This window comes from Anguilla rostrata, chromosome 1 (genome assembly GCF_018555375.3).
Source record: "Anguilla rostrata isolate EN2019 chromosome 1, ASM1855537v3, whole genome shotgun sequence".
Lineage (NCBI taxonomy): Eukaryota > Metazoa > Chordata > Actinopteri > Anguilliformes > Anguillidae > Anguilla > Anguilla rostrata.
This window is the reverse complement of record NC_057933.1, coordinates 50,253,010-50,273,974: the sequence shown is the minus strand read 5'-3', so window position 1 is coordinate 50,273,974 and position 20,965 is coordinate 50,253,010. Positions and strand designations below refer to the sequence as shown.

Below are 20,965 nucleotides of genomic sequence, written 5' to 3'. Positions count from 1 at the left end.
TGGGCCTCTAATTGGAATTGGATTCAAGCCAACTCAACCATTTTCCTGTAACATAACACCAGCTAAAACAAGCTACAACCAACCATACCGCAGGAAACCAATTTCCCTTCCAACACATTCTAGTGATTGAGAATATGGGGTCGAGACTAGAGGCAATTTGGAAAAACCAGTTGCTTCTTAGCAACAAAACTGTTTTTAGACAAATAACTATCCAGGAAAGGATTATGTTAAATATTATATCAAAAGAATAGCAGACAGGCATTAAAATGTGCATGGTCAACTCTCATAACCTTCTCACACACCCATAATTAAAGGTATACTAAACAGAATTTTCACCTTGAAAATATTATAAAAGAACCATTCTCAGTAATTCTCAGTGGGCACTTCTGCCCGGTCCTTGCTTGTCTGCCTGTAAGTTTTATTCTAAAAAGTGTATGGGACGTTTCTGGATGTGACCACTTTTCTTAGTGGGCTGTACCTGAAAAGCATGAGGCCAACAGAAGGAGGAGGAGTAGAAGAGGAAACGTGTATAGATTGGCTACAGTGGCATGTTTTCAGCTGGGAGACAGTGCAGGAGAGATAGAGTCACCTTTGTGGCTAACCTAACTCTAACCAAGTGGCCAATTCATTAACGTTAGATAGCTTCCATTATTAGCAAACTGAATTCATTTACGTTTGGCAACATCAGCTGGGTGGCCATGATAACATAGTATAAAAAGGGCTGATAAATGTAATCATACAAATAAATATATACAAAACATTTACATTCACAAACAATAAAGGTTAAAATCTAAATAAAAGACATTGACACAAGATTACAAGCTTCCTTATTTAGGTTTTAACCTACATGGCAATTTCTAAACATTCAACAAAAACCTGCCACATGTGAGCTTTGGGTCATTCACTACTAAACAAATATCCTACTTTTCCAATAATCCTGCAATACAGAGAAGTCTTGAAACACAGGATTGCATGTCACTCTGTAAGATGAGAACCCTCCCTCCTCAAAAGCAAAAGCAGAAGAAGTCCACCAAAAGGCACCGGAAGAATGCTTCCCAAGAAAAAAAAAAAGAAATACAGATGTTAGCCGGGTCCGCGTCTACAAAATATATTCCCATTGCCATGGCAGCCAATGGAGGCCATGTGCACAGAATTCACTCCATAACTGTTTCCGCATAAAGCAGGACACTTCAAGCAGGGGGGTTCCAAACAAAAGAGTATTCACAAAGAAAAAATAAAATAAAGAGCGAACAGAACAGCCCAGGCAATGTGTCAGTCTCCACAGATCTGAGCTCTGGGGGAATGTCTCTCCCCCTGCAAGGGGTAAGTTCACTTGGTCACCATCGCTGCATTTATGGGGACTGAGGTAGCATACGAGTGTAGAGGGACTGGAATGTGTTTGGGCAACCTGAAAAAACACCTAACACCACTTTACTTTTACTGAGTGATGTTTCTTCTGCTGTCTGTAGATATGTAGCAGGGTCCATGCCCCCCCTCTCTCTTTTGGTGACAGCTACACTCCGGGGCAGGCATCCTGCTACTCACTCCCAACAGAATATGAACACATTATCCTCTAGTTACTCTCCAGTACTGCAGCACAATGAAGACGGTATTGGGATTACCACTTCAAGCCTGCAGGTTCACAATAGCAGGTAGAACACTGTCGTGCCCTTGAGCAAAATTCATAACCTCAACTGCAGCGGTAAATATCCAGCTGCACATATGGATTGTATGCACTCATATGCATGTGCAGTCATTGAACAGTTACACTGAAAACCAGTGTTTCAGAAGAACAAGCATGGGTATGAAGCCATCCTTCACATATGTACCAGTGTGAGCCAGCAAAGCCTCTCCATGTTTAAGAATGGCCTTCTCCACTTTTCAAACACTTGACCAAAATCTGTGTTTTCTGCATCTGCTGTGGAAATTTCCCCACTTTGCAGGGAAAATTGGCAATGGGAGCAGCTGATTCACCAGCTGTGGCTTGCGATGATCAGTTCACTGCTTGCTGCGCTTATGACTTTATTTTCTGTCTCTTCAGCTCACATTAAAAAAAATCTGCTGTGCAATGTAGCTTATCATTTCCAGTTCAGCTATCACCAGGAAACTTTCCAGCGGTGAAATAAATAGCTCATGCGCAGCTCATCTTTTTCGCTTTCCTCTCTAATCATGTAAAGATGTTCGGGATCACCTTGGAGAGGGCCAGCTCAGGGCCCTGCTTCTGATTATGGGGCGCGCAGCTCCATGGGAGGTGTCTCACTTCTGGAGTGGATTTTTATTACCTTTTTAACCTGTCAGCTGTCCACCTGCATTCTTTAAGTGGTTTGAGAGATGCTACCGATACGCCAGCCTAAGCACTTTTACAATTATATATTATATATATTTATGTATATATACATATTATATATACATATATGTTTATGTCTTTGTCCCAAACATTCCCCATAAGACAAATATATATATTTTTTCCTGGTTCTGGCTCTGTACTCCATAATTTTAGACTTGTAATCAAACAATTCACCTGTGGATGGAGTGAACATTCTCAGCTTTTATTTAAGGGTATTTTTACACTTTGGTTTCCCCACATAGAAATTACAGCACTTCTTACACACAGCCACCCCCATTTCAGGGCACCATAATGTTTGGGACATATTAATGTTATGTAAATGAAAGTATTCATGTTTAGTACTTTGTTGCATATCCTTCGCATGCACTGACTATTTTGAAGTCTGTGACCCATAGGCATCACCAGGTGCTAAGTATCTTCTCCGGTGATGGCCTGCAAGGCCTGTACTGCAGCCATCTTCGGCTCCTGCTGGTTTCAGAGGCAAGTTGCAGGAAGTTTTCTCAGTATATGAAACACATGTTCAATTGGTTTCAGACGGGGTGACTGACTTGGCCAGTCAAGAATTTTCCCATTTTTGGCTTTGAAAAACTCCTTTATTTTTTTAGCAGTATGGTTGGGATCATCGTCTTGCTGAAGGATGAAGCACTGGGGAATTCATTTGGAGGCATCTGGATGAGCTTCAGCAGATAAGAGGCTTCTGTACACTTTCAGAATTCATTCTGCTGGTATCAGCAGTTACATCGTCAGTGAAGACCAGTGAGTCAGTACATGTAGCACCCATACATGCCCAAAGGGGAACACCCCCCACCGCCATGTTACACATGAGAGGGTTGCTTTGGATCTTGGGCAGTTCCTTTCGGCTGCCATACTTTGTTCTTGCCATCCTTCTGATACAAGGCAATCTTTGTCCCGTTGTCCACAAAACCTTTTTCCAGAACTCTGTAGGCTCTGTAGGTACTTCTTAGCAAACTGTAACCTGGTCATCCTGATTTTGCAGCTAACTAGTGGTTTGCATCTTGCAGTGTAGCCTCTGTAGTTCTGTTAGTGAAGTCTTTGGCGAACAGTAGTCACTGACACATCCACACATGCCTCTGAAAGAGTGTTTCTGATCAATAAGAGAGGTGTTTGAAGGTATTTCTTCATCATGGTGAGAATTCTTCTGTCATTAACTGTAGAGGACTTCCTTGGCCTACCCGGCCCTCTGCAATTACTGAGCTCACCAGTGCTCTTTCTTCTTAACAATGCTCCAAATAGTTGATTTTGGTAAGCCAAAGGTTTGGCCTATGTCTCTTACGGTTTCTTCTTCTTATGTCTCAGTTTCATAATGAAGGTGATAATTTACGTTGAAGGAGCCATGTCAAAAAACGAATCGCTGTGAAATGACGACGTACAACCCCAAACGCTGTGTTACACAGCACATGCGTGATGTCCACACCCTGTATTCCAGGACTTTTCTGCCTGGTCCCCAGCGCATGCACACATGTTTTCGGTATTCAGGTTTAAGAGGGGAAGAGGGAAATGTAACCTAAGTCAAGTGATTTTCATATTTTCAGAAGTTTTTTTTTTTTTTTTAACAAACTTGAAAGACTTGAGTCGCGGACACAGATCCCGTATTGATGACTCAGTCTCAGTGCACAGTGAATAAAGATGGCCGGTAATATTATGAAGCGAGCATTTCCTGGTCCTTTCACGTCACCTGATATCACTTCCTTTTTAATTAACTTCAGAGAGTGTGTGGAAATGAAACACGGCCTCTTTATTGCATTAAGACGTTAAACTTGAGTTACGTTCAAACGTTCAGGGTGCACTCTTCTGAGTATGGTGTGTCAAAAGAAAAAAGAAAAAAAGAAGACAGAATGCGTGTGGAAATACCGTTTAATGAAACAAAGACGGCAGCCCCTTCCATTGCAGCGCATGGAAAAATCAAAAGAAGGCCTCGCTGAAGACTGAGTGTTTTTATTAAGACCACCTTACTGCCACTGTGTACTTACCAAAAGGCTGCCAAGCGCATGCCAGCAAAAATAAATACAGTTACTCCTTCAAAAAAAACAGGTGGAGTGTCTTTCATTCATCTCAAAAGTTTCGATAATTTAAACAATCTGCACCCTCAAATCACCCCCCCTCCCCTTCTGCTCGGGTAACACATACCGTAGGTAACTGTAGCGATGGCAAAGCATGGGAATGAAATGGACCCGCTGCGCCCATTTGCCTGTGCCTTTGCTCCCTGTGAGGTCGCCCTCTACGTCCCATCACTGAACCCGATTAGGGTATCGCAGCTTTCGTCTTTTTTGTATTGCTACAGTTCACATTTTTGTTGTTTGTCCGCCTGACTGCGGAAGAGGCAGGAGGCCGCATGTCCAATTAGGTAGGTGGACAGTGCTGGAGGGGCAGGATCTACCCTCCTCCCTGTTCTAGGACCAGGGGGGTGGGGTGGGGCAGGCTGGAGGAGGATTTATCATGGTTTCACACATGGAGCGAGGCCTGCGTCGGCTGAGGGCAGGGACAGATCATACGACTCAAATTAGAGCAGTTTACCGATGGCTCGGAGGGGCGAGTGCCGGCGCACAGCACTGACAGGACTTCTCCTCTCCCAGCGGCCTGATGGGATCCAGGGCCGCTGCGGCGTAATGGTTCCAATTTGTTATAGCTAATCTATCACTTGCCCAACTTAGTGCTGGGGTACTGTGGGAGCTGCTATTCCTCCAGGTTTCCCCCACTGACCTGTTCTGGAGAGAAAATGAGCTCGTGAGATCTGGGAGCAGATCCGCTTTTCTTTTTTTTTTTCCTCCTTTTTCGGGGAAAGTGGAGGGGCATGCAAACTATCAGGAAGGGAGCGGGGAGGATGTCCGGGTGGGGGGTGGGGTGGTACAGGGAGGAAAAGCAGGCGAGTCAAGTGGTCAAGCCTTGAACCAGGAGCGGTGCTGTCAGGGCTGCCGGCTCATTTCCCCAGGAGCGCCGTGACAGAGGACACGCATCGCTCGCGCAGCGGAGGGTCCAGACTCCCGACCCTGCGCAATTTACTGTGCGCACGTGCACCCTTCCCCATCCCGCATCCTTGAGAGTGAAGCCTTGATTGGTCCCTGGCCCCGCGCTCCGAATAAACGGCGGGGAAATTGCAAGCACATTGCTGTAAACACGGCCGGGGGCTCGGCGGCCTCGCGGATGTCTGCTCTGGGGGTTTCTCATCCTGCCGCGTCGACAGGGACCCCGGGATGAGGCGCTGTCGGGCGTACGGAAAAGGGAAGGGAGGGCCCGCGGCGCGGACCGCAGGCGTCAGCGCGCTTTCCGGCCGCGTAACGGCGAACACACACGGCGTTCGGGGGAGCGGCGCTCGGCCGCAGGGCGGTAAGCGGGAGAGCCTCCCTGCTCCCCGCTGTCCACAGGAAGCAGAGGCCGTCTGCTTCTGACAGGGCTCTGTGTTCCACCAGAAGCCATGAAAGGAAACATCACAGATAATTGAGAGCGTCTTCCTCCAGAGGCTCCGGCGTTCCGGTGCGCGCGGGGGCGGCCCAGCACATGTGGTCCGGCCTGATTATTCCCCCGGCCGGCAGGGGAGCCCGGGAGAACCAGGCCCGACCCCGACCCCGACCCCAGACCCCAGCCAGGATCCTGTCAGAACCGGTGACTCACTCTCTGTCCACTGCGCTGTGTTTACTGTACCGGACTAACAGTAGTTTGAGGCCGAGGGCACTAAGTCATCAGGAAAGCACTTTTTAGTGACTGCGCCCTTGTGCATAAAAAGTACAATGTACTCTTTGTGTGTGCATACTGTGGCTACACAACTTGATACGTGTGTTTGTATTTGTGAGAGTTTGTAGGTACGTGTGAGCGTGTTTCCGTCTGTAAGTAGTGTACATGACTGCATGTCTATGTTTGTGTGCGCAAGTCTGAGCAAGGATGTGTTTTTGAGTGTTTGCAAGTGTGTGACCATATACACGAGCGTATGTGAGCGAGTAAATGTGCGTGTTCGTGAGAGTGCGAATATGTGAGCGTAAGTGCGTGTCAGTACGTGCGCATGTGTTTGAGTGTGTATTTGAGTAAAGGCTCTTGTTTAACAGGAAGCTGGGACATTCTGAGCGAGGAGCAGTGCTCACATCTGTGCAGCACAGGGTGAGGGTGAGGTGGGGGGGGGGGGGTGGGGGGATGGGGGGGGCCTTCCGCTCCCACTGACATGCGGAAGCTGCACTCATCCGCTGTCCTGAGGCGCTCATCAACGCCCACCCTTCATCCAGGGACCGAAACGGCACCATCTGCACCGAAGCGTCACGGATGCTCCCGATGACAACCCACACAGGCGCGCACGCACCCGTGCATACGCGTCACGCTACCGGATCAGGCCTGGTCCCCGGTCACCAATTTCTCACTCGAAACAAAACAACTCAGTTAGCAGTCGTTTGGATTGAAATTCTACAAACGAAACCTTTGTTTTTTGTCTTTAGTCCTTACTTCCGCGGCAGGGTCACGGTGCAGGGCTCTGAGGATGAGGCTCCTCGAACCTGTTTACGTACTCCTGACACGCGCTCGGACTACCTAAGCCCCACAGGGCAAATGGCGCGGTGCGTGCGTGACACACAGCGGCGGCTGTTCTGCGTCAGTAGCAGGGAAGGATCTGGGGCTGTTCTCACCTGGCCCGTTGAGGAAGTCTTTGATCTGAAGGCAGAGGAGAGGAGGGGGGATTCCCGTCTTGCCGTCGGCCTCGCCCGCGACCGTCTGCAGCCAGAACACGCTGTAGTCCAGAGCTTCCGGAAGAGTCTTCCCTGGATCTGGAGACACGGAGCAGAGCCATGAGACCATCTTTCCCGTCAGACACTCAACTCCACCACCGCCACTGGCCTTCTTACTGTAGTAGGCAGCTGTGACTTCTGACCTGCACAGGTTAAACATTTCAACTGTGCCTTCACAACTATCATTTTAGTTACCTGGGGTATTTTTTCTTTAACTTGTTTCAAATATACTGTGGTGTGTTTTTAAGTGCTTATAAACAAATGCGACTGTGGTATCTCAAATACTATGACTGTTAATTCTGCATAATGAGTCTGGACAGTGTGACTGAGAGCAAGCCTGAATGAAGTCAGCTCAAGCTGGGCCAGCAGGGCTTGAGTCATGCCTGTGTGATCTGTATTTGTGCTGGTTTCCAGGGTGCAGGTCTTTATTTCTTAACTTTGGTGCTCATTCCCTGGTGAAAAATATGTTTATAGTATTTGGGGTAAAGAACAAGGAAGAAGGAAACGTAATCCCCCAATCACAGCTGTGTTAACTCCATTTTAATTCAGGAAATGCACTGACAAGCCAACTCACTAATTGAAAAAATCTACATTTTTTATCATTATGCATGTTTTTTCAAATCATGAAATGAGGTTTCAATGTACACCCTGGATTGATTGAGTTGAAATGGACCTGATCGCGACCCTTCCCCCTGTCCACCCAAACCCTGCTCACCCAGGCACTTGTAGTCGGATGCCACCCCCTTGAGAGCCACGTCGAAGACGGAGAGCTCCAGCCTCTGCTTGCGGTGGTGGCAGCTGAGCAGGACGGAGGGCTGGAAGACCTGGAGGTAGAGCAGGGGCTCCAGCTGGAGGTCCCCGGCTCCCCTGCGCCCGGGCTGCCTGACGATGGTGATGCCCAGGGCCTGGCGGGCCGAGGAGCGGCTGGGCGCGGTCAGGCTCTCCAGGGAGAGCAGGCCGCCGCCACCCCCCCGCACCCCGGGGGGCGGAGCGTTGCTGTTGAGGAGGTCCTCGGCGGTGAGGGCGGAGATGCTCGCCGTGGCGGGGGCGGGGCCAGGGTCCGGGTGGGTGTCGCCCGGCATGTTCAGGGCGCTCTTTCCCGCCCTTTCGCCCTCCTTCTTCTCCGAGGCGGGGCTGGGGTCAGGGTCCGGGTCGTGGGCGTGGCCGGCCCTGGGCGAGCTGACGCAGGCGTAGGTCATGAGGGAGACGCGGCTGGCGGTGACGAAGACGTCGAAGGGGATGAAGCTGAGGTTCTTGGTGATGGTGGACTTGCGGGAGGGCCGGGCGATGCGGTGGTGGCTGGCCCCGCTCTGCTGCTCGATCTGCACGATGCGGATGCGGGCGCTGTCGCTGCCGAAGCCGCTGTCCTGCGCCCCGCTGTGGCGCGACGATGCATCCACGTTGCCCGGCCGGGAGGCGGAGCTTAACTGCTGCTCCTGACGCCTCACCTAAGACAGATCAGTACAATTATAAGAACATTAAGTTACTAATTATACTTCAAGCAGATGTGTGCTGCCAATATATTAGGGAGTGACAGGGTTTACATGACCACAGCACATGACTTCATTTATTTAACTGATTCTGAGCATCTCAAAGCCTGAAACCCTAAACGATATTACAAAAGTTCATGGCACCTCACACGTCTCTCTCACTGCCTGCTATAAATTCATTTTCAAAGAAACAGGAACATGGAAAACTGTTTCCAATCATGAACTAAATTGAGTCACAATCCTAAACAAACATTCAATTTAGTGGGAGGGTGTATAGGGAAATTGGAAAGATGGAGAGAAGAGACGAAAGAAAAGGGATGGTTCCGAGGCCGTGAAGTAATTCCGCAAATCGATCATCGATTACCATAAAAATACCCATGAACCTCCAACCCTGGTAAATAATCAGTCCCAAAGTAGCCGTAAGCCCTCTACATACAGCCTCTGGCTGATGGATGATTGCGAGCAGCATACAGTACTAGATCGACTTCCGTGTAGCCCGCACATGCTCAGAGGTCCGCGTTTGCCTAGTGGTTGGCAGCAGTGTGCGTGATCTCCATTGGTCTCCAAACGCAGCTGCGGTAATGACTAAAGGCAAAAGATTGACCAATAGACCAATGAGTTTATAACCAAGGGTGGATGTCACCGCTGTGCTTCTCATTTTGCCTCAGCAAAGTCCCAGCTGTGTAAATACACAAAATACAATGAAATTAATTAAATAAATAGGCTGTGCAATTTCTGTACACTTAGCAAATAAAGCTTCATATATGCTCGATATATGGATACAGACACGACTTTTAAATCATTATCGAAAGGGAGACCTGGGTTTAACATGTCACTGGTCTGACTTACAGAAAGGTCTCCTTTCCTGCTTTTGTTTTGTTTCTAATAAACACAAGTGTGTAAACAAATTTTCTCTTTTGATTTAAATCATATACAAATAGAACAGAGCACAGTTTGGCTACAGTTAGAGGCTCACTTCTAGGCTTCTCCTGTGGTCTTAAAACCATATTACAACTTCAATATTTGAGAATTCTCTTTAATGTTTTGCCAAGGACAGTCAAATTCTTCGTGTCACGATTGCTGCATTTGAGCAGATTTGTTAGAAAATGCACCGCACCAGTGTTTGGAATTTTAATCCAGCATTTTTTTTTTGAAAATTATAACATAAATTTAAAAATCAATGTGTGCTAATAGTGTATTTTTATCCCTGTGTTTCCGAGACATCCGTCTCCATGTGGGCTGGAGCGTGTGATTTATTTCGCACGGAATGTTTCACTACTGACTCCATAACGAAGGTGACGCCGCGCTTTAAATCAACCTCAGCGTGCTTCGCTCAGTTGGTATTAGCCTACTTGACTCTGAGACCTATTACGTGACACGTCATAGCCGTCACAAATAATCGCTGACTCTAATGTTGACGCTAAAAGAAAACAAACGGAAATTTCCACGGCAGAGCCGCTTTCTCACCCCGGCCAGTTCATAACACGCGTGACTTCCTCAAAACATGCTATTGTAAAAAAAGATGGAAGAAATAACAGTTTCTTGAAACATGGAAAGGTAACGAAGGAGAAAACGGAGACCAGTGTTTTGGGTTACCGTGCTAAGGATGGCTCCATACTGGGTGGGACGTTACTGGCATACCCTTGAGTGAGACCCTATAAAACCCTGCATTGCTTCTGTGAAAATACAGCTGAATAAATGATTTCCAGAATGTCTGAAGTACGCCAGCCCCTGTGGGTCGCCCCATGACGTAGACACGAGCAACGAAAACGAATCGTGCAGATGCGTAAAGGTGAGAACCGTCAAGTAATAAAGGTGCCACTTGAGGAGACGGGCTTTGCCCTCGAGGGTGGACAGCCTTGTAGCTACAGCAAGAAGCACTCCGGCTCTCTCACTCACCCCGGTCTGAAAGTGAATGATAAAAGTTTTCTTTAATTAGCTACTGTTGTGCATTAACGATCGTGATTAAGCCGTTAAAATGTACAGTACAGAGCCACTCTGTGTCCTTCGGCCCCAACCTCCGCTGTTCCGCCCCCTCTCGAAACCTGCACCTGGTTCTTATTATAGCACTTCGCCGTGTACTCTCAGCTGCTTCTCCCACATTCAACCTTCCCTTCCTGAGAATTAAATGTATATTATTGCGGCGGAGGAGATACTGTTTCAGAACCTCCAGGCATATATTAAGCTCACTGGCACCACATTAAACAGAATGCTTGACTTATTAGATATTTCCTATTCTAAACAGTGTCATCAAAGGCTAAAAACAAGATCCATATAAAACGCAACGCGGAGCTTCCATACTGAGGCCGTGCCAGAATCTCTCTTCTCTCCAACTAATGAGGAAAGGATGTGTACTTTTTTCTTTTCTTTTATTTTTTTTACACAAATGTAAGATTTTCCAAGCATTCGCTTCAGAAAACGGCAGTATCTGCGCCATATGTCTTGTGTTAGGCAAACTTGTATTGGTAAAGAAATATTTGAAAAATGTATTTTGGTGAATGCAGACGTCCGCAAAATACACTTCCGCATCGGCTGAACAAATATGAAGTATAAGCGCCGCAGCTGCTGGCTAGAACAGAAAGCACAGTGTAAAACCATAAATTGTACCAGATTCCATGTTTTTATGGATTCCTGGAACGTGTAAAATCGGTGCAAACACGGACCTTTTTGATCAATATGAATGAAATACACTAAATTTCCAAAAGTATGCGGATACTCCTTCAAATAAGTGACTATGGCTATTTCAGCCACACCCATTGCTAACAGGCACATAAAATCAAGCATACAGCCATGCAATCTCCATTGATAAACACTGTCATATGATGCCACCTTTCAAACAAGTCAGTTCGTCAAATTTCTGTACAAACAAGTACATATCCACCTACTTTTGGAAATGCAGTGTATGTTTTCTTGGGAAACTGATAGAAGGCTGGGTCGTTGCCAGCCCGCAGTCCACCCCTATTTCAGCATTATTTATATCCTCATCAATTTGGCCAGGAAGTGACCAGGTAAACACATGCTATCAACACCCACAAATTTATCCATTGACAGACAGTAATAAATGAACAATGTTTGTATTGTATACTTTTCTAGTCTAAAAAAACCACTATACAGTCATTCTTTTCTATTATATAATGGTGGCACTGAAGTCTTGTTTCCAGAACAAAAAGAAAAAGATCACAGCCCATCATGTGGTCATCCTTCTGCAATGCACAAATAGTGGAAATACAGCCTAGTGTGAAATCGAGGATGCTGAGTGGCAGCTGTGTCTATGCGACATTTGACCCAGCTGCAGGTGGCCTAAGTGGAAGCAGTAATACATGATGGAGGGCAGACTGAAGGCCAATGTCACTACCTCCGGTTGGCTGAGCAAAGCCAGGTGCTTCTTCTCATTTGATAAGCGAAAGCAGTCTGCTCTCTGTGCAGTGACATCGGGAGCCATTCACCCTTGCGGAGTGCTTGGGAAAGATCCCTTTTATGGCAGAAATGGCTGGTGCCAGGAGCTGCTGGATAACGTTTGGTACGCTTGGCCTCGGTTTGGCAAGGACAAATAAACAGCGGCAATGGCATTTGTTGCTTGCCTTCAAACGAAACTGCCATTTGTCCTGGGGCTATCAGTTTTACACAGCACCTACTGTACAAATGGCCTTCAGTGGAGCCGTGTGTTAAAGCTAATGACATCAGAGCAGATCAGGAGCTTTTTAGCTTGTGGAGATTAACCGGCACCTGAAGAGCTCCAACCCTGCTGATCTGATAAGGGATGGCGATAGGCATCAGCTTCTCAAAGTAAACAGGGCTCATCATTCATCTGACTAATAAAGTCATTTCAAATGTTTCAAAACAAAAGATAATCCAATCATTTTTCTGAAAGGAACACATTGAATGAAGACTTAAATCCTTTGCTGCAAAAATTATCATTTTAATAATAAATGCCTAAGAACACTGGCAACTGTTAATCCTGCAGTAAAGCCCCTATTAAAATGAAGAGCTCATTTCTTCTTTAAGGAGCCTGAATCTTCACACAAACTGATAGGATACAATTAACATGACAAACCAGTTTTCCAATATTCTAAAATGTGTTTACAATTTGGACATTCCTCTTCTGATTCATATTTTCACCCATCTCAAACTCAAGATTAGGGTGCTCTGCTGGAGTTCTCACACAGACTTTCTACTTTGTCCTGGTGTTTTCCTGTGCATCTCTCCTGGCCACTAGAGGGCACACTACAAGCTGGCTGAACACCTGGCAGGGGATTGTACCAGTGACTCTATCTTTCTAGTTAAGGCCAGTTCTGTACAAGCAAGTTTACTGCATGGTATGAAAACAAAAACAAAATAAAGAACACAATTTCAGTGCAATTTAACAATCTGCCACTTATGTTTAAACTCCCTTCAGTGATTGGGGCTGTTAGGGTGAAGTGAAATCTGTATTAATTCAAATAACTGATGAAAGTTTGAAAGTTGAGTTTCATCAGTGAAAGAAACAGGTTGGCCAACTCATTGACAGTACTAAGAGTGTTAGCTGGGTGGCGCTAGAGGGCTTTTGGTAAAACTTGCCTGCCGGTGTGGTACACTTGCTAAAAAGCTAAAAACATTAATAACTGAACTATACTTAGTTTAAAATATATTGTTTAATTTTAGTCCAACTCTAATTAATAATCAGTAAATACGGGATAAGATATCAGAAGCGGGCAAAGGTTTCCAAACTGGTTACATCTGGTAACAAAAAGTACAGGAAGCACATACTCAGTGCTGTAATGCAAAAAAGTGAAAGAAAACCTTTTTTAAAATTATTTACCATTAATTGAATCAAGAAGAGATAACAATTTTTTTTCAATAGAATCCAGAGACATATGGTAGCAGAAAGGTGTTCTGCACCTTTATTTGACTTGACAGTGCGATTACACACTGTCCTGTTCAGCTCCATACATCACAGCATAATGTGGAAGGCAGGGGTCACCCTGAAAACTAAAGACTTCAGCAAAGAACTTCCATGACTTCAGGAAAAAAATAATAAATCAAATACCATTAAAGACCACAAGTCCTTGAGTAATTTTCAGGGAAGAAATTTATAATATGAAGTCATTTTCTTTTGCAAGTTCAATGGCAGTTTCAGCCATCAAAAACCTCCCTTAATAAGCCAAACTTTTGTTTCAATAACAAAGACAACCTGTGCTGCACTTTGGCTGAACCACAACAAAGGCACCGCTCAGGGTCACGACCCTGGCCCCGCTAATGGATGTTGCCGTTTCGGAGCGACTGTCAACTACAGTTTAACGTACGCATTCTAACAGATGGGACAGAGAGCGACCCATTTCAGACGTGCACGTTTTAAAATCTGCTCGATATGCCTCTGTGTGTCCTTCTTTGTTATGTCTGTGTGTCCGAGCGCTCGGGGAGAGGAGAGAATAATAACAAAATCCTTGTATTTTCCTGACTTGTCAAAGCTCTTTCTGTTCAGTGATGCCACATTTTGGACTGCGAACACCAAACATCCGGTGACAGTTTAATTCCAGCATGTTGACATTCCAAAGCCTCTCTGTCAGGCCTCAAGATCCCTCTGTTACAGGATGCAATTATGAGAACATGTCAAATTACAAAGTTGAAAATTGCTGTCATCTTGACAGGAGCGAGTGCAAGGAGAGACTGAGCACATTATAGGGCAAGACAGCACGCCCTGGTTTTTAATCTGAGCAGTGGTTATTAGGCAGAACTTGTGGCTCGGGCACAAAGGACAAACGATAAAACCTGCAGCAGTAAAAGATGTACAGAAACGAACAATGCTAATGAAACAAACAGTAATAATAGACAGAGACAACATCCTTCCTACAGAGAGAACTGGGTCTGGGAAATGGGCTCTACTTATTTGACTTCAAAACATTCTTTTCTGTAGAAGCGGTTGGCCTGCATGCCGCCTTGGTTTGCTTACAAATATTTTGCCACAAAAACAGCCCCGAAATAAAGTCTGTTCTATGTACAAGGCCTCGTTCCAGGGCCTTGACGTCCAGCAGCACAACTGCATGGCGCAGTGAGTAACGCACTGAACGCTGCCCCGGGACACTGCAGCAGCTGTGAAGCCATTCCCCAAAGAGTGTTCAGGCGTGTTCCCGAGTGCCTGCACTACATTTCTTCATTGTGTTTTTAGGAAATGATAGATTTTTGATTTTTTTAAAGCACTGATCAGCGTCGTCTGGTACATGTCATTATTAGGTCCGTTTTGACGGGTCGATTAAGAATTTTGAACATACAGTACAATACTGTGTATTGGAACACCCTGCTTCAAAGAAGGTTTGCATATCACACTGCTGATAAATACCGAAATAGATTTTTCTGAGCTTTTATATTTCTTCACTGCCCACAGCCTTCAGTGACAGAAACAGATTCATCAAACCAGAAAAGTCCTCATGGCTTTCAGCCATGGATCAAAAGACAGGTATACATTTAGCAAAATGTGCTATTTGATATTTTATGATTCCCATTACCCATTACCCATTCCATGAATAAATAAGCCCCCAAAAAATATTTATGTAGACATTTCTAAATATGTTTCTTAACTCCAATATGAATAGGTCTGGGGCAACCTGTTGAATCTTTTCTCCTTGATTAAAATTTTCAAGACAACAAAACGTGAAGCTATTAGAAATTAGAAATGAAATTTTTAGAGCACTGCCCAAGGTGCAGTACTTTATCAGATCCTCACCAGCAGGGCTTTCAGTGGCTTTACTGGGTCTTAGACCGCATTCTGAGGCTGTGTCAGGGAGCCGTAATGCACATTACAAGCACTGATTAAATACTATACTGCACAGACAAATTAGCTAAACAGCAAAAGTCTTACATAAAACACCAAAAAAAACAAAAGGAAACAAAATCATTCCAACATGTTTTAGGTATTTGAACGTGATATGCATATAATTCGAAACATTGCATTTGCCACTCATAAAGGCGCTCGCTTCAGATGTCCACATCAGCAACAGTAGGGCAGCGATTATATTTTACGTGCATTCTGTTCAGTTCCATGCATGCACAGGCTGAAAGTCAAGTAATAAAGAAATAAATAAATTAAAATAAAATGAAAAGAACAAAAAGGAAATTTCTGTTTCAGATACAGGATCACAAGGCCAAATCCAGATGGAGAACACAAAGAAATTGGCAGAAGGGACAGCCCTTAAAAATCTTTTTATATACAATTCCATGCTCGTATCTTAATGAAACCATATTTTTCAGCCATTGCAGTTTTTTCTATTTTCTTTTTTTTTTTTTTTTGAGACGATGAAGCTGTCTCATCCATGGTGCCGAGGCCCAGATGTTGACGGAGGTGAGAGGGAGAGAAGTACCCTGGGGTCCATGTAATTGCTCCAAGCCAAGCAGACGCACCAAGTGCAGCCCTATTCCCAGTGAGAGACCAACTGGCTCTCATTAGCTGCCCAGATTTATATTTAGGTCTCAAATTCACGTCAGGGTAATTTTCTAATCTAATATCTGGAACACCGAGTGTCCGCATACCAAAGGTCCCGGGTGAGAGGGGGGTCCAGTGGGAAGGTGGATAGTGGGGGGAAGTGGGAAAGTCGGGGGGGTCTTGGGATGGGGAAACAGTCATTTTGGCTTAATGAGAAGGGCCGGCCAACATCATTTCCTACTTTACCATTCTTAAACAAGGCTGAAAAAAGGGTACTTTCCAGTGTCTAGACACATTACGGTTTATGACACAACAGAGATGACACATGCTCGAGTACGACCTAATATTTATGTTACACTTCCAGGCTGTAACCTTTAACACTACTGGCAGCCAGCACCAACGGCTTAAACAAACAAAACAACAACAGTAACGTCAAACTTCACAGTCTTCGACAGCTCCCACAAAGCAGATGGCAAAAACTTAAAAAGACACAGTACGTTAAATGCAGACTGTTTATGTCCCTGGTGATCCGCTGAAGTTATATGGAAAAGAAAGATCAGATCAGTGCATCATAGGAAGATGAAGGCAGGAGGGGGTCAAAGAGAATGAAACGAGGCGAACGTGACTATGGAGATGGGCTGATACAGCCTCGATCCCCACACATACCCCCCCCCCCCGAAGCGCCAGGGAGAGACCGCTTTGTGACTAATGCCGCTGGCAGAGGTATTATTTATAGGAATTAAATTGGAAGAAAAGGAAGGAGGGGAGAGAGGGGGGGAAAAAAAATCTCCCTTTCAATTTATTTTTGGGAAAAACTCCCAGTAATGATGGACGTGTGAGCTCTGAAGTGGTGTGGGGCCAGCAAGGAAAATGAGGCAAAACCTATTCTGCAACGAAAACATTATTCCAGTTACGGGTACGTCGACAAAGAGGCTTAGGGTACATGCAGTGGCAATGGCCCAATCACAAGTGCACGACTGTAAGGCTGTGGGAAACATGAGGTTTTAAGTCAGTGATACAGAAGATGTATTCTGCTGCCAGAGTAAGACGTTACGCAGCTTGGGTACAGTTACACAGCCATATACATCATTGCAAAGTGTAATTACTCTCCGGTATATTCCAAGAAACCTGATGCGCACAACAGAAGAACACTCCTCTAAAACCAGGATCAGCCAAAATGATGGTCAAAAGAAGGAACTTTGTGTCATTACTGGATCATATTGTAAATTAGGTTTAAGGCGGTTAGAACTACTGTACAGCTCAGTACACAGTGGAGCCTTATAACAGAAACACAGGATTCAGCCAGATTGAATCCTAAGGAGGAAAATGCCAAGATAAACACACCGCATCCATTCACCTGTCAATGCACAGCTTACAGTTTCTACAATTTAGCCATTCGTGAGACACTCTTAGCCAAAGTGACTCAAAAAAGCATAATGCACATGGAAAGCAAACACCACAAGAGCTAGCAATAGGTGCAGGTACAATCACATAAGTGCAACCATCAACGCAATACGTAATACTGAAACACTGAAACGTAATCACAAAGTCTTGCTTATACAGGTGGAGGAGAGACTTCAAACAATCACACGAGCCATTTAGTGAAGCGGTTTTTGGTCTGACAGGTGTTTACCTACTGCGTCTTGCTTTTACTGGTCCCCTGTGCGAGTGACCCCGTTTCCCCTCGAAGCCGGGGAAGAGAGGGCACCTTGTCGCCTCACCTCAGGTGCAACCCGATCCCCGGGGTCACCGCCAGGGCCGGTGCCGCTCCTCAAAGACCGCATTTGTTCCCCTTTAATATAATTCCAACTCTCTGATTTTATCTGGAGTTTCACGCCAATTTCGACAAACCGATACGAGCGAGCGATTCAGCTGCTACTGATCTCAAATATATTGGGTTTCCAGGGTGAATTTAAAAATGTGCCACGGTTGTTCTTCGAGACGGTCTAGGGGTGAGGGGGCGAAGAGGGGCAACCGCTCGGCCCTGGGGTGGGGTGGGGGGTGAACTGTTTTGACTGCCTGTCAATTAGCAGCTGATTCACGTACGAGGGGTCACTAAACTCCTTGTGAAAAGATACGGTTTCATAACAACGGGGAGAGCTAGATGGACACTCGCTATGAAAATATGTATGTTTAAGATAAGCTGAGGCAATGCGCATGCTTAGCAGATGTTGGGCAGCCAAATGTAAAGCGAGAGGGACTCATGGGGAGCCATATTTGTTATTGCTCACTACAGCAACATGGAGAATGAAAATAAAGGCGACCTGGATTGGGGAGGGGGGGATTCTTTGTTTTCCAGGCCCTGAAAGCGATACGGCTCTCAGAGAAGGTTAACGGGGAGCGGTTATTCGGTCCCGACCTCCTGTTTCACGGAGGCAATCTCTCGGATTTACAGACAACACTCGGAATTTCTCCATGTCCTTAAACAAACACTGCTGCGCTCGCTCCAGGCAGCGTAAGCAGCACTGTCTGGCTTCCCTACAGTGGTGCTAACCTCCCAACCCTTGGCGTGGCGTGCTGGAGGACCGAACCCTGAACCCTCCATCCTGAACGGGTCCAGAGAGCTTTGACCGTGACCCCAACGGGACAGCCTGATTCTGCATGCATAAGCATCTGGGCAGGGAAGCCCCTCATACATCTGTATTTCAAATATATGTTTGATTCGGTAAAATACAATCCGGCTGCAATCCCTTTTGCTGAACTACTGCATTGACAAGTGGGATGCTTGTGGCTGTATTAACAGCTTCTAGGCTAAGGTGCTGCTTTCAGTGTGGATGACATACGGATTAGCTACACTGTGCACCTCACATGGATACAGACTGCAGCTTCATCCCCTGCTATCCAGTCATGAAATCACAGCAAATCAAAAACTAACAAAATGTCTCGCATGTGCAATATGGATGTTCTTTTACATCAGAACATGCTGATTTCAGAAGTCGTTTTTCAGCCTAAGCCCGACTAATCAATCTCGCACGAGACGGAACCACGCTCCGCTCGCCGGGCGCGCGCGGAACACCGCGAGGAGGTAATACCATAATCTCCCCAATGTCATCTTAAATCTGCAGCAGAGGTGGAACACCCCCTGAAGGAGAGCCAGCTCTGGAAGACACGGTGTTTTCCCGAAAGCGCCGGGGGTGCCAGGCCCCGCGGGGGGAAGCAGCGGGACGGGGACGGAGGAGCTGTGCGAGTGTTTATTCTTCAGCGCAGTGATTCACAAGTTCCTCCGCGTGTCTGGCTCCTCTCTCCGGCGCGCGGTCAGGGTCCGTGGCGCTGGCGCGCTGTCGAGCGAAGGGAGCCCTGCTAATGCAGTTAGCGCAGGACGTGATGCGGCGTGGAGACGGGGACTTCCCCAGTGCCGCCGGTGATTTATCCCCGCTGCAGGAGGCCTCGCGAGCGCTCCCGTTTTTTTGGGCTCCTGATGTGGGGCCGGGGACACCCACGATGTTGGTATCTCCTTTTCTTTCTCCCAGCCGTCTTTCCCGGACGTTTGGCTGACATTTTTTTAAGCCCTCTGGACGGATGCTGCTGTGGCCACTGCTGGCGGGCATCGCCATGGCGGTGCCAAGCCCGAGTTTCCACTACAAAGTGGCCACAGAGCGGATGCCAGCGAGATGGCAAACAGGGGCAGAGGAGAGGGTGCCTCGCAGGGACGGGACCGGCAGGCATTAAGCCGGCCCGGCAAAAACCCTCGCCTTCTCTTCCTGGAATCACCTGTGACTCCCTCCACCTTGTTCGCAACCACTGCTCCAAGCTCACCTCTCAGTTGCTCAGTCACAGAACAGCTCTATTGGCTTGGAAATGAAAGCCGGGGACTTCAAACGAAGGAACGCTACATTACAAATGTGGAGACCATGTGCAAATCGCAGGGGGGTGTACTGGAACAGTAATGATGACAGAGCACAGAGATACTGCACGGGCTATTTATAGTCTGTGGTTTTATGCGCTGAGGTTACGCGTTTTCCCCTGTGCAGTGAAGTTACCATTCATCGCTCTGCCGTATTTCAAAGGGGGGATAAATCGACAACTAATCTCTGCTGAGACAAAGAGAAACCACGTCGGGTCACAAACCGCTTGACGCGGAATAGTCTGGGGGAAAACTGTATCTCATTTCCTGGGACCTGAAACCAGCCGATTCTCAGCTAGCGTGAACACGCAGAGACAAGCAAGGCAACTCACTTTAGGCTTTTCAATGGCAGACTTTGCACTGAACGGACCACAGAAGTTTAGGAGTGCCGCTGTTGGACCCTCACTTGCAGATGGTTAAATCGATAATTCTCAAAAGCTACACCAGCAGAGTCCACAAAATGGAAAAGTAAAAGTTGAGCAGTGAGAATTGGCTGGCTTTCCATCTGAAATCCCTGAGACAGAAAAGGACAGCCGGTCCCCTTGTCGTGAGTGAGATAGTTGGCCCCGTGTACACTGGGAGAGAGGGGCAGGAGCCCAATCTCTCTGGGAGGGCGCAGTGTGATGGCTGCCCTGCTTGTGTGGCGTGGACTTGCCTCTTTAATGTACAACGCACGACTCACAGACCAAGAACTGCTGAAGTCACAGATATGACACTGAAGTGTACAGCGCCTGTCAATGTCACCTCCAGGCCCGAGCCCTTAAAAACAAAATCATTAGTGTACACAATAAAACACAGCTGTCCAGGCCCTTTTGAAATCAATACCCAGCCTTTAAGAGACTTGACAGCCATAGCCCTCAAACAGGAAGGAGCAACACTCTTTTTGATGAATGCAGCAAGCAACACCGGAAAGAATCCGGACAGCCATTTCTACATAATAAATGAATGAATACTGCAGGGACAGGAGAACTGTGTGATAAGCCTCTCATTGTATCACCACATTGTAATTACGCTGTTAAACAACATGTCATGTAAATGCACATCTTAATCATTTACAACATAATAACACACATGTAATAACCATGCTTCTCGTTCTCCTGACACGTTATTGTTAAAATAACAAATGCAATCATGTTGTACACTTTAATGAGCATGTGCAGAATG

The 20,965-nt window shown here is 46.4% G+C and overlaps 1 protein-coding gene across 3 annotated transcripts in view; it reads right to left on the bottom strand.

The window, feature by feature from the left end:
• The window catches only part of LOC135257716 (intermembrane lipid transfer protein VPS13B-like), a 302,540-nt gene that overhangs the window by 62,147 nt on the left and 219,428 nt on the right, over positions 1 to 20,965 (bottom strand). For all 3 annotated transcript variants that reach the window (XM_064340776.1, XM_064340785.1, XM_064340767.1), the window contains 2 exons: positions 7,787 to 8,519; positions 6,973 to 7,110 (listed from right to left, as the gene is read on the bottom strand). In XM_064340776.1, the coding sequence (XP_064196846.1) occupies positions 6,973 to 7,110; positions 7,787 to 8,519 (871 nt within the window). The remainder of the gene's footprint in view (positions 1 to 6,972; positions 7,111 to 7,786; positions 8,520 to 20,965) is intronic.